Source organism: Balaenoptera borealis, assembly GCF_965194805.1.
Source record: "Balaenoptera borealis genome assembly, chromosome: 10".
NCBI lineage: Eukaryota > Metazoa > Chordata > Mammalia > Artiodactyla > Balaenopteridae > Balaenoptera > Balaenoptera borealis.
The window spans coordinates 58,582,613-58,596,680 of record NC_138874.1 but is presented as its reverse complement, the minus strand read 5'-3'; the positions used below and the strand labels follow the sequence as shown (position 1 = coordinate 58,596,680).

At 39.9% G+C, this 14,068-nt stretch overlaps 1 protein-coding gene across 24 annotated transcripts in view; it reads left to right on the top strand.

The window, feature by feature from the left end:
- Positions 1–14,068, top strand: part of USP54 (ubiquitin specific peptidase 54) — a 149,884-nt gene that overhangs the window by 115,813 nt on the left and 20,003 nt on the right. For 23 of the 24 annotated variants that reach the window (XR_014248862.1, XR_014248863.1, XM_082406835.1 and 20 more), the window contains 5 exons: positions 401–532; positions 702–1,082; positions 1,338–1,569; positions 2,501–2,634; positions 11,712–11,879. Coding sequence is in view for 22 of the 24 variants with exons in the window: in XM_082406835.1 (XP_082262961.1) it covers positions 401–532; positions 702–1,082; positions 1,338–1,569; positions 2,501–2,634; positions 11,712–11,879 (1,047 nt within the window). In the remaining 2 variants the exon portion in view is untranslated. The other variant, XM_082406827.1, reaches the window with a different exon arrangement.

Sequence of the window (14,068 nt, the reverse complement as noted above, 5' to 3'; positions counted from 1 at the left end):
TGGGGCACCTAGGATAATACCAGATGTAATAAAAATTAAACTTCACTCGGTATGTGTTGCTACCATGATATTCTTATATAATCTTTAAAACTTTTGCCTTTTAAAAACTACCAAGTAATGTGTCCTTCTGGGTCACTGGGAAGGATTATGAGCGGGATCGAGATTGGTACTTGCTCAGGAGACATTGTAAATTTGGAAGTTCCCGCTAAATACTTTAGCTTTTCTGCCTTTATCTATTGAGAGATTCCTGCTACACTTAAATCACATAGTCTTGGCCTCTCCAGCTTCCGATCCACTAAGTTTGTGGTACTGCCATGAATGCCAAAGGGAGAGTAGGTTCTCTAAAGGATGGAGGTCAGTCTCAGATACCAGCTTACCCCCATTTCCTTGTTTTTTTCAGGACACCTGACTGATAGTGAGTGTAATCAGAAACTCCCATCCAAGAAAGGTTCACTGATAGAGCGCAAGAGGAGCTCTGGCCGGGTCAGGAGGAAAGGCGATGAGCTTCAGGCCTCAGGATACCACAGTGAAGGCAAGCCCCCCTGCATAGTTTCTCTTTCTTTATTCACTCTGTCACACTCACACTCCAACTGTGGCTTCTCCTGTCTGCTCAAAGGCCTTTCTTTCTTTTTCGACTCTGGAGTCTGGGTGCCCGTGATGACTTTAAACATTTACAGTTGTTTCATCCTTTGTGTTTTTAGGAGAAACACTGAAAGAGAAGCAGGCTCCTAGGAATGCCTCCAAATCATCCAGCAGCACCAACAGGCTAAGGGATTTTAAAGAGACAGTCAGCAATATTATCCATAACAGACCGTCCCTGGTTTCTCAGACCAACCTAGGATCTCCCTGTGTGGGGAGGGGAGGAGACCAGACTGACAAAAAACCTCCTCGGAACCTGCCTTTACACTCTCGTGACTGGGAAGTAGAGAGTACCAGCAGTGAGTCAAAATCCAGTTCTTCTAGCAAGTATCGTCCAACATGGAGACCCAAACGGGAGTCTCTCAATATTGACAGTATCTTTAGTAAGGACAAAAGGAAGCACTGTGGCTATACGCAGCTTAGCCCCTTTTCTGAGGATTCAGGTAAGGAGATAATTAGGGAAGAATTGAGCTTTTGAATAAAGTTGATTTTTGTATTTTTAAAAAAACCTGGGTTTTCTGGTAGACTTGGCAAGGTGCATTTTTACCTTGAAGGGTAAAAATTTTACCCTCATGGGTCGCCTTTTGGGGATATGAGTTCAGTGAATGAGTAGCTAGAGGGAAGGGTTAGTTATATCTTGATTTGAGGCAGATGCTAAATCTACCTCCTTTTCCATACTTGTCCTTTGATTGGGATAGCTAAAGAATTTACACCAGATGAATTAAGCAAGCCACCTGCTTACGACATTAAGACTGGCGGACCAAGACCCCAGTACAAGATCTGGGGCCCAGTACGGCCAGCCTGTCACCTTTTAGAGCAGCACCCTCGCCTAATCCAGCGAATGGAATCTGGCTATGAGAGCAGTGAGAGGAACAGCAGCAGCCCTGTCAGCCTGGATGCAGCCCTGCCTGAGAGCGCGAATGTCTGCAGGTATTGTTTGGCCTTTGAATAGCTGCATTGTCCCTTGCAGAAATGTGAGCCACCAAGAGGCTTTTTAACTCAGACAAGTGAAGAGATGGACTTTATTACTGTCTTGTGGGCAAGCAAAATGTGCTCGATCAACTTTCTATGGCAACAGTACCCTCTGCTGGGAGAAGGAACAAAGGCATTTGAGAAAGGAGAGGCAACTTTTAAAGTATTATATATAAAATAATTGTTTAGTAAATAACTTTTATTGAAAGAATGAGTTAGTGAACCAAAACTTACATAGTTCTATGATCAGAGAGAAAACCCAATTGTTATTTATTCTTGCCCTTTATATTAGGCTTTTTTTTTTTTAAGATCACTGGGGATTCTGTGTCTTATGAAGCCAGTGATATTCATAATTCCGTAAGATAATGATGACTGTTTAATAGTGGTCATTGCACCCTGTCCATAGGGCCCATTTGCTTTATAAATTTCAGATCTCCATATATTGTTTTTACTGAGCTGCCTCAGAGACAAGCTTCCTAACAGTATAGCTTTGAAAGGAGTGATATCTTCTGCAAGAGTGATAACCGTATCCTCATACTTTCCCACTGCTCTTCCCTGACCTCAGACCCTGTTTAGTTTTACACATGAGAAGATGCTACAAAAGTATAAGAAAGAGGAAGGCAATCCATATGAGAGCATTTGTTTATTAATTCATTAAATAAGTTTTGTGCCAGACACTGCTAGATGCACAAAATGTGAATGAGGTGAGATAAGATGGGGGAACGAGTGGGTATTTCAATTTTTCAGAAGTAGTTTTGCAGGTATTTTAATTATATTAGTTCGATGTTTGGGGTTTTTGTTGTTGTTTTTGGAGGGAATTTAGTCCTAGGAATGTTGCTAGTTATCAGCCTTCTGATGCTTTCACTAGACTCTGGTTTCTGTTTTGAAGGGATACAAGTGCTAAGAGATCAGCTGGGTTGGCCCCTTCCTGGCGTCACATCCCCAAGTCTCACAGTAGTAGCATCCTGGAGGCAGACTCCACAGTATCCAGGAGTGGCTGGACAAAGAATCAACCCCTCTCAGGTAAGCGCAAGGACGTTGGATTTGGAGAACTGGATTTTACTGCCAATTCTATTTGGGAAACAGCCTAACATGAGCACATTTGAAATTAGAGGACAATTGTCCTTTGTTCCATCAGAATGTAAATGTGAAGACATTTGATCTGCTCCATCTCTGGAATTATCTTTTTTTTTTTTTTTTGTTCTCTATCATAGCTTGCCTGCTTGCTCCTTTCCACCTTGGAGAGAGCCCTGGAGGGAGCAAGAAGGAACAGAAATATGGTGAACAGTATCAGTAGCACCTGCTTTCCTTAGAAGAATAACTCCTAGGGCTTTCCTTGGTATAGAGGCATTCTTGTGGGAATGGATTTTTTATTGTTTAGTACTATGAATTGAGATAACAAGGGGGACATGTAGGCTATGGGCAAAACTGGGAAATAAGCAGGTCAGAACTACCCTTACCCCTGCCTCTATATCCTGTCTAGTATCCCTGCTTTGTTTTTCCTTCTTGAATGTGCCTGTGTCCCTCCTTCTCAAAACAAGCTTGAAAGGAATGATCTAACTCTTTTACACTAGATGTATGTGACTGAGAATAGTTTAAAGTATGCTTTCTCTAAGAGAAACTAGCATTTTAACAAGTCAAAGCCTGAAGATAAAGGAATATTGGAATTTCAGGTATGAGACACCAAGCATAGACATTTGAGGTAGTCATAGGTTTTATATCCTTTTTACATTCTTCTCACAACACACATATATACTTACAGTGCATATTCAAATAAGTAAAATAAATCCTTTACTTACTCACAGCTGAAAATTGAGGTGGTAACTATGTAGTCTCCCGAACATGGAGACTTTTTGTGATGCTTGAAGGAAGGTGGTGAGTATTCAGTATTGTTTAGTCGGCTGAGGAGTTCTGGGGTCCATTTGTCTAACTTAGAAATCAACCTTCTCTGAAAGATGTGTTTCATCCCTTTTTTTTCTGGTATGTTAGATCAATTGGGAGTAGGGTGTGTGGGCAGAAACCTAACTATGGTCTGGTTTAATGAGCTTCTGAATAGATATGTGGCCAGCTCACTAGGGAGATGAGGACAGAATATTATGTGCCAACCTGTAGAGATGACACCAGGAACATTACTAGTCTGACCACCAGTTCTCTTAATGGCCACTGAAAGTTCTTAAAGGTGGCTGGAGGGGTGATATGCAGCAGAAATAAAAAGTCATGAACTCTTTTAGGTATGAGTGCCATAGGTTGTTAACATCTGGCAGAGCAGAACAATGCCTGTAGAAGCAGATATCTCTGAAATCCTGGGCTAGAGTAGGTTATAGTTAGAAACCCATAGTTATAGTTAGAAACCCATTTCATTCTTCCTAATGAAATTATAGGTTTGGTTTACTTCCCACATTTTAATTTATCTCATATTGACTAACATTGCTTTGAGAAACTTGTGCTCTTCCATGAGCCTGTTCCCCCTTCTCTTTCCTTCGATAGCCAATAGCTTTTCAGCACACTAAAGACTGAGTCTCATGATTTCACTGATAGCCCTAATTCTAGATTAGCTGGATAGAATTCACCGACTGGATTCCTCAACTGGTAAAAGATATTTGGCAAGGAGTTAGAATAAATTCTTCACACACCATACACCCCACCATCCTCTTTGTATAGTAAACCCTATTTTTTTATCTGGTGACACTGACCACCCTTTTAAAAAATTACACAAGTAAATGTTAGCCCAACAATTCAGTAACTTGCCCATTGCCTCTTCAAACTGAAGGAACCACTGTTATCATTATGGCATGTATCTTTTTACATCTCTTTCTGTGCTTTCTATTCTAGGTACAAGTACATAGATAAGTTTTTTTATTTATACATCTTTATGGGGGTATAATTGCTTCACAATGCTGTGTTAGTTTCTGTTGTACAACAAAGTGAATCAGCCATATGCATACATATATCCCCATATCCCCTCCCTTTTGAGCCTCCCTCCCACCCTCCCTATCCTACCTCTCTAGGTCATCGCAAATCACCGAGCTGATCTCCCTGTGCTATGCTGCTGCTTCCCACTAGCTATCTATTTTACATTTGGTAGTGTATATATGTCCATGCCACTCTCTCACTTTGTCCCAGCTTACCCTTCCCCCTCCCCATATCCTCAAGTCCATTCTCTAGTAGGTCTGCGTCTTTATTCCTGTCCTGCTACTAGGTTCATCAGTACCATTTTTTTTGGATTCCATATACATGCGTCCGCATATGGTATTTGTTTTTCTCTTTCTGACTTACTTCATTCTGTATGACAGACTCTAGGTCTATCCACCTCACTACAAATAACTCAGTTTCGTTTCTTTCTATGGCAGAGTAATATTCCATTGTATATATGTGCCACATCTTCTTTATCCATTCATCTGTCAATGGACATTTAGGTTGCTTCCATGTCCTGGCTGTAGTAAATAGTGCTGCAGTGAACTTTGTGGTACATGTCTCTTTTTGAATTATGGTTTTCTCAGGGTATATGCCCAGTAGTGGGATTGCTGGGTCATATGGTAGTTATATTTTTAGTTTTTTTAAGGAACCTCCATACTGTTCTCCATAGTGGCTGTATCAATTTACATTCCCACCAACAGCGCAGGAGGGTTCCCTTTTCACCACACCCTCCTCTCCAGCATTTATTGTTTCTATATTTTTTGATAATGGCCATTCTGACTGGTATGAGGTGATACCTCATTGTAGTTTTGATTTGCATTTCTCTAATAATTAGTGATGTTGAGCATCTTTGTGCCTCTCGGCCATCTGTAGGTCTCCTTTGGTGAAATGTCTGTTTAGGTCTTCTGCCCATTTTTAATTGGGTTGTTTTTTTTTTTGATATTGAGCTCCATGAGCTGTTTGTATATTTTGGAGATTAATCCTTTGTCAGTTGCTTTGTTTGCAAATATTTTCTCCCATTCTGAGGGTTGTCTTTTCGTCTTGTTTATGGTTTCCTTTGCTGTGCAAAAGCTTTGAAGTTTCATTAGGTCCCATTTGTTTATTTTTGTTTTTATTTTCATTACTCTAGGAAGTCGGTCAAAAAAGATCTTGCTGTGGTTCATGTCGAAGAGTGTTTTTCCTGTGTTTTCCTCTAAGAGTTTTATAGTGTCTGGTCTTACATTTAGGTCTTTAATCCATCTGGAGTTTATTTTTGTATATGGTGTTAGGTAGTGTTCTAATTCCATTTGTTTACGTGTAGCTGTCCAGTTTTCCCAGCACCACTTATTGAAGAGGCTGTCTTTTCTTCATTGTATTGTATATTCTTGCCTCCTTTGTCATAAATTAGGTGACCATGTGTGTGTGGGTTTATCTCTGGGCTTTCTATCCTGTTCCACTGATATATATTTCTGTTTTTGTGCCAGTACCATACTATCTTGATTACTGTAGCTTTGTAGAATAGTTTGAAGTCAGGGAGCCTGATTCCTCCAGCTCCATTTTTCTTTCTCAGGATTGCTTTATGTATTCAGGGTTTTTTGTGTTTCCATACAAATTGTGCAATTTTTTGTTCTAGTTCTGTGAAAAATGCCATTGGTAGTTTGATAGAGATTACATTGAATCTGTAGATTGCTTTGGGTAGTATAGTCATTTTCACAATGTTGATTCTTCCAATCCAAGAACATGGTATATTTCTCCATCTGTTTATGTCATCTTTGATTTCTTTCATCAGTGTTTTATAGTTTTCTGAGTACAAGTCTTTTGCCTCCTTAGGTAGGTTTATTCCTAGGTATTTTATTGTTTTTGTTGCGATGGTAAATGGGATTGTTTCCTTAATTTCTCTTTCTGATTTTTCGTTGTTAGTGTATAGGAATGCCAGAGATTTCTGTGCATTAATTTTGTATCCTGCAACCTTACCAAATTCACTGATCAGTTCTAGTAGTTTTCTGGTGGCATCTTTAGGGTTTTCTATGTACAGTATCATGTCATCTGCAAACAGTGACAGTTTTACTTCTTCTTTTCCAATTTGTATTCCTTTTATTTCTTTTTCTTCTCTGATTGCTGTGGCTAGGACTTCCAAAACTATGTTGAATAAGAGTGGCAAGAGTGGACATCCTTGTCTTGTTTCTGATCTTAGTGGAAATGAGTATGATGTTTGCTGTGGGTTTGTCATATATGACCTTTATTATGTTGAGGTAGTTTCCCTCTATGCCCATTTTCTGGGGAGTTTTTATCATAAATGGGTGTTGAATTTTGTCAAAAGCTTCTTCTGCATCTATTGAGAGGATCTTATGGTTTTTATTCCTTGATTTGTTAATATGGTCTATCACATTGAATGATTTGTGTATATTGAAGAATCCTTGCATTCCTGGGATAAATTCCACTTGATCATGGTTGATGATCCTTTTAATATGTTGTTGGAATCTGTTTGCTAGTGTTTTGTTCAGGATTTTTGCATCTATGTTTATCAGTGATATTGGTCTATAATTTTCTTTTATTGTGATATCTTTTTCTGGTTTTGGTATCAGGGTGATGGTGGCTTTGTAGAACGAATTTGGGAGTGTTCCTCCCTCTGCAATTTTTTGGAAGAGTGTGAGAAGGATGGGTGTTAGCTCTTCTCTAAATGTTTGATAGAATTCGCCTGTGAAGACATCTGGTCCTGGACTTCTGTTTGTTGGAAGATTTTTAATTACAGTTTCAATTTCATTACTTGTGATAGGTCTGTTTATATTTTCTAATTCTTCTTGGTTCAGTCTGGAAAATTGTACCTTTCCAAGAATTTGTCCATTTCTTCATGGTTGTCCATTTTATTGGCATATAGTTGTTTGTAGTAGTCTCCTATAATCCTTTGTATTTCTGCAGTGTCAAGTTGTGATTTCTCCTTTTTCATTTCTAATTTTATTGATTTGCGTCCTCTCCCTTTTTTCTTGATGAGTCTGGCTAAGGGTTTATCAATTTTGTTTATCTTCTCAAAGAACCAACTTTTAGTTTTATTGATCTTTGCTATTGTTTTCTTCGTTTCTATTTCATTTATTTCTTCTCTGATCTTTATGATTTCCTTCCTTCTACTGACTTTGGGTTTTCTCTGTTCTTCTTTCTCTAGTTGCTTTAGGTGTAGGGTTAGATTGTTTATTTGAGATTTTTCTTGTTTCTTGAGGTGCGATTGAATTGCTGTAAACTTCCCTCTTAGAACTGCTTTTGCTGTGTCCCGTAGGTTTTGGGTCATTGTGTTTTCATTGTCATTTGTTTCTATGTATTTTTAAATTTCTTCTTTGATTCTTCAGTGATCTCTTGGTTATTTAGTAGCACGCTGTTTAGCCTCCATGTATTTGTGTTTTTTACGTTTTTTTCTGTAATTGATTTCCAATCTCATAGAATTGTGGTCAAAAAGATGCTTGGTACGATTTCAGTTTTCTTAAATTTTCCGAGGCTTGATTTGTGACCCAAGATGTGATCTATCCTGGAGAATGTTCAATGTGCACTTGAGAAGAAAGTGTATTCTGCCACTTTCAGGTGGAATGTTCTATAAATATCAATTAAATCTATCTGGTCTGTTGTGTCATTTAAAGCTTGTGTTTCCTTATTTATTTTCTGTTTGGATGATCTGTACATTGGTGTAAGTGGGGTGTTAAAGTCCCCTACTATTATTGTGTTACTGTTGATTTCTCCTTTCATGGTTGTTAGCATATGCCTTTTGTATTGAGGTGCTCCTATGTTGGGTGCATAAACATTTCTAATTGTTATATCTTCTTCTTGGATTGATCCCTTGATCATTATGTAGTGTCCTTCCTTATCTCTTGTAACAGTCTTTATTTTAAAGTCTACTTTATCTGATACGAGTATTGCTACTCTAGCTTTCTTTTGATTTCCATTTGCATGGAATATCTTTTTCCATCCCTTCACTTTCAGTCTGTATGTGTCCCTCAGTCTGAAGTGGGTCTCTTGTAGACCGCTCATAATGGGTCTTGTTTTTGTATCCATTCAGCCAGTCTGTGTCTTTTGGTTGGGGCATTTAATCCATTTACATTGAAAGTTATTACTGATATGTATGTTCCTATTACCATTTTCTTAATTGTTTTGAGTTTGTTTTTATGGGTCTTTTTCTTCTCTTGTGTTTCCTGCCTAGAGAAGTTCCCTTTAGCATTTGTTGGAAAGCTGGTTTGGTGGTGCTGAATTCTCTTAGCTTTTGCTTGTCTGTAAAGCTTTTGATTTCTCCCTTGAATCTGAATGAGATCCTTGCTGGGTAATCTTGGTTGTAGGTTATTCTCTTTTATCACTTTAAGTATATCCTGCCACTCCCTTCTGGCCTGCAGAGTTTCTGCTGAAAAATCAGCTGAAAAATCCCTTATGGGGATTCCTTTGTATGTTATTTTTTGCTTTTCCCTTCCTGTTTTTAATATTTTTTCTTTGCATTTAATTTTTGTTAGTTTGATTAATATGTGTCTTGGTGTGTTTCTCCTAGGGTTTATCTTGTATGGGACTCTCTGCAGTTCCTGGACTTGGGTGACTATTTCCTTTCCCATGTTAGGGAAGTTTTCCACTGTAATCTCTTCAAAAATATTTTCTCAGACCCTTCTTTTTCTCTTTCTCTTCTGGGACCCCTACAATTCGAATGTTGGTACACTTAGTGTTGCGCCAGATGTCTCTGAGATTGTCTTCAATTCTTTTCATTCTTTTTTCTTTATTCTGCTCCACGGCAGTTATTTCCACCATTCTGTCTTCCAGCTCACTTACTCGTTCTTCTGCCTCAGTTATTCTGTTATTGATTCCTTCTAGTGTATTTTTCATTTCACTTATTGTGTTGTTCACCTCTGTTTGTTTGTTCTTTAATTCTTCTAGGTCTTTGTTAAATATTTCTTGTATTTTCTCAATCCGTACCTCCATTCTATTTCCGAGATTCTGGATCATCTTTACTATCATTACTCTGAATTCTTTTTCAGGTAGATTGCCTATTTCCTCTTCATTTATTTGGTCTTGTAGGTTTTTACCTTGCTCCTTCATCTGTGACATATTTTTTTGCTGGCTCATTTTTTTTTTTTTTTTTTTTTTTTTATGAGTGGGATTGTGTTCCTATCTTACTGGTTGTTTGTCCTGAGGCTTTCAGCACTGGAGTTTGTGGGCTCTTGGGTAGATCAGGGTCTTGGTGCCGAGATGAGGACCTCCGGGAGACCTCACTCCAATGAATATTCCCTGGGATCTGAGGTTCTCTGTTAGTCCAGTGGTTCGGATTCAGAGTTTCCACCACAGGAGCTTGGGCCCAGCTTGGTTTGTGAACCAAGATGCCACAAGCCATGTGGGGTGGCAAAAAAAAAAAAAAAAGCAGAACAATAACAAAGAGTAAAAAATAAAATTAGACTAGGAAACTAACAGATATGTTAGAAAGAAAATAAAAATAAAAATAAATATGAAACAACAACCGGAAGGTAAAACAGAACCACAATAGTAAAAAAGAGGAGGGGAAAAGAGAAAAAAAAAGGCGGAAAAGGCCTTGGCTGTGGGGGCGGGGCTTAGGCACAGGTGGGGTTTAGGTGGTGGGTGGGGCCTATGCTTAGGACGCACAGGGCTGGAAAGGGCCATGGGCGGGGTGGGGCTTAGGCTCTACGCAACAGAAGGGGTCCAGGCATGCCTCTGTTCTTGGGGGGCGGGGGACCCAGCCTGTGAGCCCAGCAGGCTTCCCAGCCCAAGTGGGCAGGGCACACTCCCTCTGTGACTTTCCTGTTCCTCCGTCCTGGAGGGCCCCTTCATCCCGCCTGCCTCTCCTGTTCTCCTCCAGCCTCCCTCCTATGCCCCCAGAACCAATGTAGTAGAGGGGGCCTCTTGAGGGCATAGGACCGGGCCTGAGAGCTGGGCAGGTTTCCCGGGCCAATTGGGCAGGGGAAACACCAGGCGTGCTCCCCCTGATCCGAGCCCCCGAGGCTCCCTCCAGGCATGGGAACCCCTCCCTGCTCCCAGCCACCCCTTGGGGGCGCAGGTCCTGTCCTACCTCCACTTCTCCTCCCCCTTAGCCCCCCAACGTCCTACCAGGTCGCTTGGGGGTTCCTCCTGTCTCCTTGGGCATCGAGGTCCCCCACCAGCATCTGGCAGACGCCCTAGTTGTCCATAGATAAGTTTATTACTAGCATTTAAAAATAAATAAAAAGAAGTCATACTATAGATATTATTCTGTCACTTGATTTTTCACTTAATATATCATGGACATCCTTTTAGATGTGTTTGGTTCCATCTGTGAAAAATTGAAAAAATTAAATTTTTACTATCAGTATTTTCCAAACTCATTAAAAAGGTGGTGGAAATTAAGAGGGAGAAATTGACTTGTTTGAAGCTTCCTGGTGAGTCACTGGTAGCACGTGGTAGAGAATGCTCTCTAATAGTTAAAAGCACGGATTATGAATTTAACCTATTTGACTTTAATTCAGCTTTACCATTTGCCATTTTTGTTACCTTGGGTAAGTTATTTATCATCTTTGTGACTCAGTTTCTTCATTCTTAAAATGTGGGCAATAATAGTATCTACCTCATATATTATTATTTTTATTTTTAATTTTATTTATTTATTTATTTATTTATTTTTGGCTGTGTTGGGTCTTCGTTTCTGTGCGAGGGCTTTCTCTAGTTGCAGCGAGCGGGGGCCACTCTTCATCGCGGTGCGTGGGGCTCTCACTGTCGCAGCCCCTCTTGTTGCGGAGCACAGGCTCCAGACGCGCAGGCTCAGTAGTTGTGGCTCACGGGCCTAGTTGCTCCGCGGCATGTGGGATCCTCCCAGACCAGGGCTCAAACCCGTGTCCCCTGCATTGGCAGGCAGATTCTCAACCACTGCTCCACCAGGGAAGCCCTACCTCATATATTATTGTGAGAATTAAATAATATATGTAAAAGTGTTTACAGCTATGCCTGTCACGTAGTAAATACCGAACAAATGTTAGTTGTCATGTTGTTTTTGTTGTTATAAAGCACCCAATAAATATTATTATTATTCATGGCCTAGGTATCATCCTGAATCTGAAATGGAAAGCACTATGCAAATATGAACTCCAAACTGAAGCCAAGAGTTCCAAAGGAAAAGCAGTGTGGTGGCTATAAATACAGCAAGTGCTTAGTCTTGGTTATGGAAATGTGGCGACTTCTCTTCTCCCTTGCTTGTATTCCAGGTGGGGAGATATCTTCCAAAACTGAACTGGATGAATTACAGGAAGAGGTGGCCAGAAGGGCGCAGGAACAGGAACTTCAAAGGAAACGAGAGAAGGAATTAGAGGCAGCTAAAGGGTTTAACCCTCATCCCAGCCGCTTCATGGACTTAGATGAACTGCAGAATCAGGGTAATTGTTGTGAGCATTAGGTTGTGGGTGATGGGAACAGAGAAAGCTGGGAGGAAAAAAGTATTCAAGCTCATAAATTCTGTCTTCTCTTTAGCCAAGTTATATTTTATCTTAATTCAGCTATTTCAGTGAGAGCTAGTTAAAGTAGGAGGTGACAGGCCTATTGGTTAGAGACAGGCACTGATTTGGGGCCCATTTATTAAAAGCTTGTAGATTAGAGATAGTATATTGTTCATGAAAAATATTTCTGATGAACAGCTATATAAGGTGTAAATTAAACTACTCACAATTCAGAAACAGCAGAAAAAGGTAGTGAGTGAGCCACACTGACAGTGAGGGGAATTCTTCTCGCTCAGCAGAAATATGCCCTTGAGATTTCCTACCTGGAGCTTCAGGGAAGTGGATCTACCAAACAGATTCTAAGAACACAGAGCCTGATTTCCTTTTGATCCTCTGATGATTCATATCCCAATCTCACACGATTTTCATGGACTTTATTTCAGCTTCTCCAGCTGCCCCACATTAGTTACTTTTTTTTCCTTCAATTGCTTTAGGACATCACTTTGTACCAGCAGAGACTAGCCTTCAAAATAAGAGTTCAAAAAGGCTGAGGTATCTATTTTAAATAGGTCCTGAAACCTATATCTCTGTTTTTCTATGAAATGAATTTATTATTCGGAACCTCCAGATGCAACAAATTGTGCTAAAGTAGTGTAAAGAATAGGAGCCGATGCTGTTTTGGGTGGCTGCTTTCTTTTGATCACTTCTTTCTTCTTATCAACACTTAGAAGAACTTCCTGGGCTTATTTGGGGGCTACTTTTCTCTTCTAATCCTACTGTCTTTTGATTTAAGGCAATTGTTGCTTTATACTTTCCAAGGCATTGTATTTGTCTCCAAATCAGTTTACCATTCCTAATTTCTTAGATGTCCCTATGTTTCGATAGTTTTTTCTTCCTTTTTGTCCTTAAGCTATATCACATTGGTGTCTCAGGTTTATACTGCTTCTGAAAGAGGGGTCTTGTCATCTTCCTCCCTTGCCTTTCTCTCCGCTCTGTCAGTTGGGTTAGTACCTTAGAGTTGAGAGTGGATCCCTCTGGCTGTATTTCATTGTCAGTTCTCCATACACTTTGTTTTAGAGCAAGGAATGGAGTGCTAAGATTCTGGAGGATAAGAATTAAAATTTAGTACAAAAAAAAAAAACAAACCAAAAAACAAACCAAAACAAAAATTTGGTACAATCATTGACCAACTATAGTTTGCCTATATATCTCTGTACAGAACTTTTTTTGTTTTAATTGCTCTAGCCACCACCTCTGATTATAAAGGTTGTATAGATTCAATTGATTTCAGATATAATGAGAAAACTTCAGGCCTGAGTACCCACCACCCCAGGGACCATACCTCTAGCAGTGGAGTAGAACCCAAATGTCAAGTTCTTCAGAACCAACTTGTTACTTCTACTTCCTTCTCATTGTTCTCCGAAGCTATTGGTGAATTAGGGAGTGAATGTTAGGGGTATGGAAGAGCTTTTCTTACCATGTCCAGCTGGAGGTTAATGGAGGATGGGTACATTATGGGAGAAATGATTTTTTTTTTTCCTGTGAGCTTGTGAAAACTCACCATTAATCCCATTGTAGGTGAACTTGGGTTATAGCTTACTACTAATTTATGGTTATGAGTGAGTAAAAGGCAAGGGGATACATAAACTTGAGAATTCTTTTACAAAATTTGCCCTTACAGTACTTTCTTGCTTTTCATGTGGCACTGTCCCTAGACTCTCCTGCACCTGGTTTGGCACACATTCACTTTCAGGGGAGGAAGAAACATCTTATGCTCACTGCAAGGGAAGGTGACTTTTTTACAGTAGGTTTGGTGAGCAAGGGCATGATAGAAGTAAATACTTAGCAGTGCTGATGAAAGGTATGTGTGTGCAAACCAAGAACAAGGGCATTTCCTCTGGCCTGGTAGATACATTGAAGTTAGGAACTGTAGAACACCTGTGCCCAAGAAGGGTATTGATTTTCCAGGTGCAGGTGGTACAGAGAAAACTATGAATTAATGTAGGAAAGAAGTGTTACAGATGGCTTTTCACAGAGTACTGAAGCCACTTTTGCCTTAACACAGCAGTGGAGGTCTCGGTGGAGATCTGGAGCGTTGAACACAGGTTGCCAAGATGTATCTTGTTGCA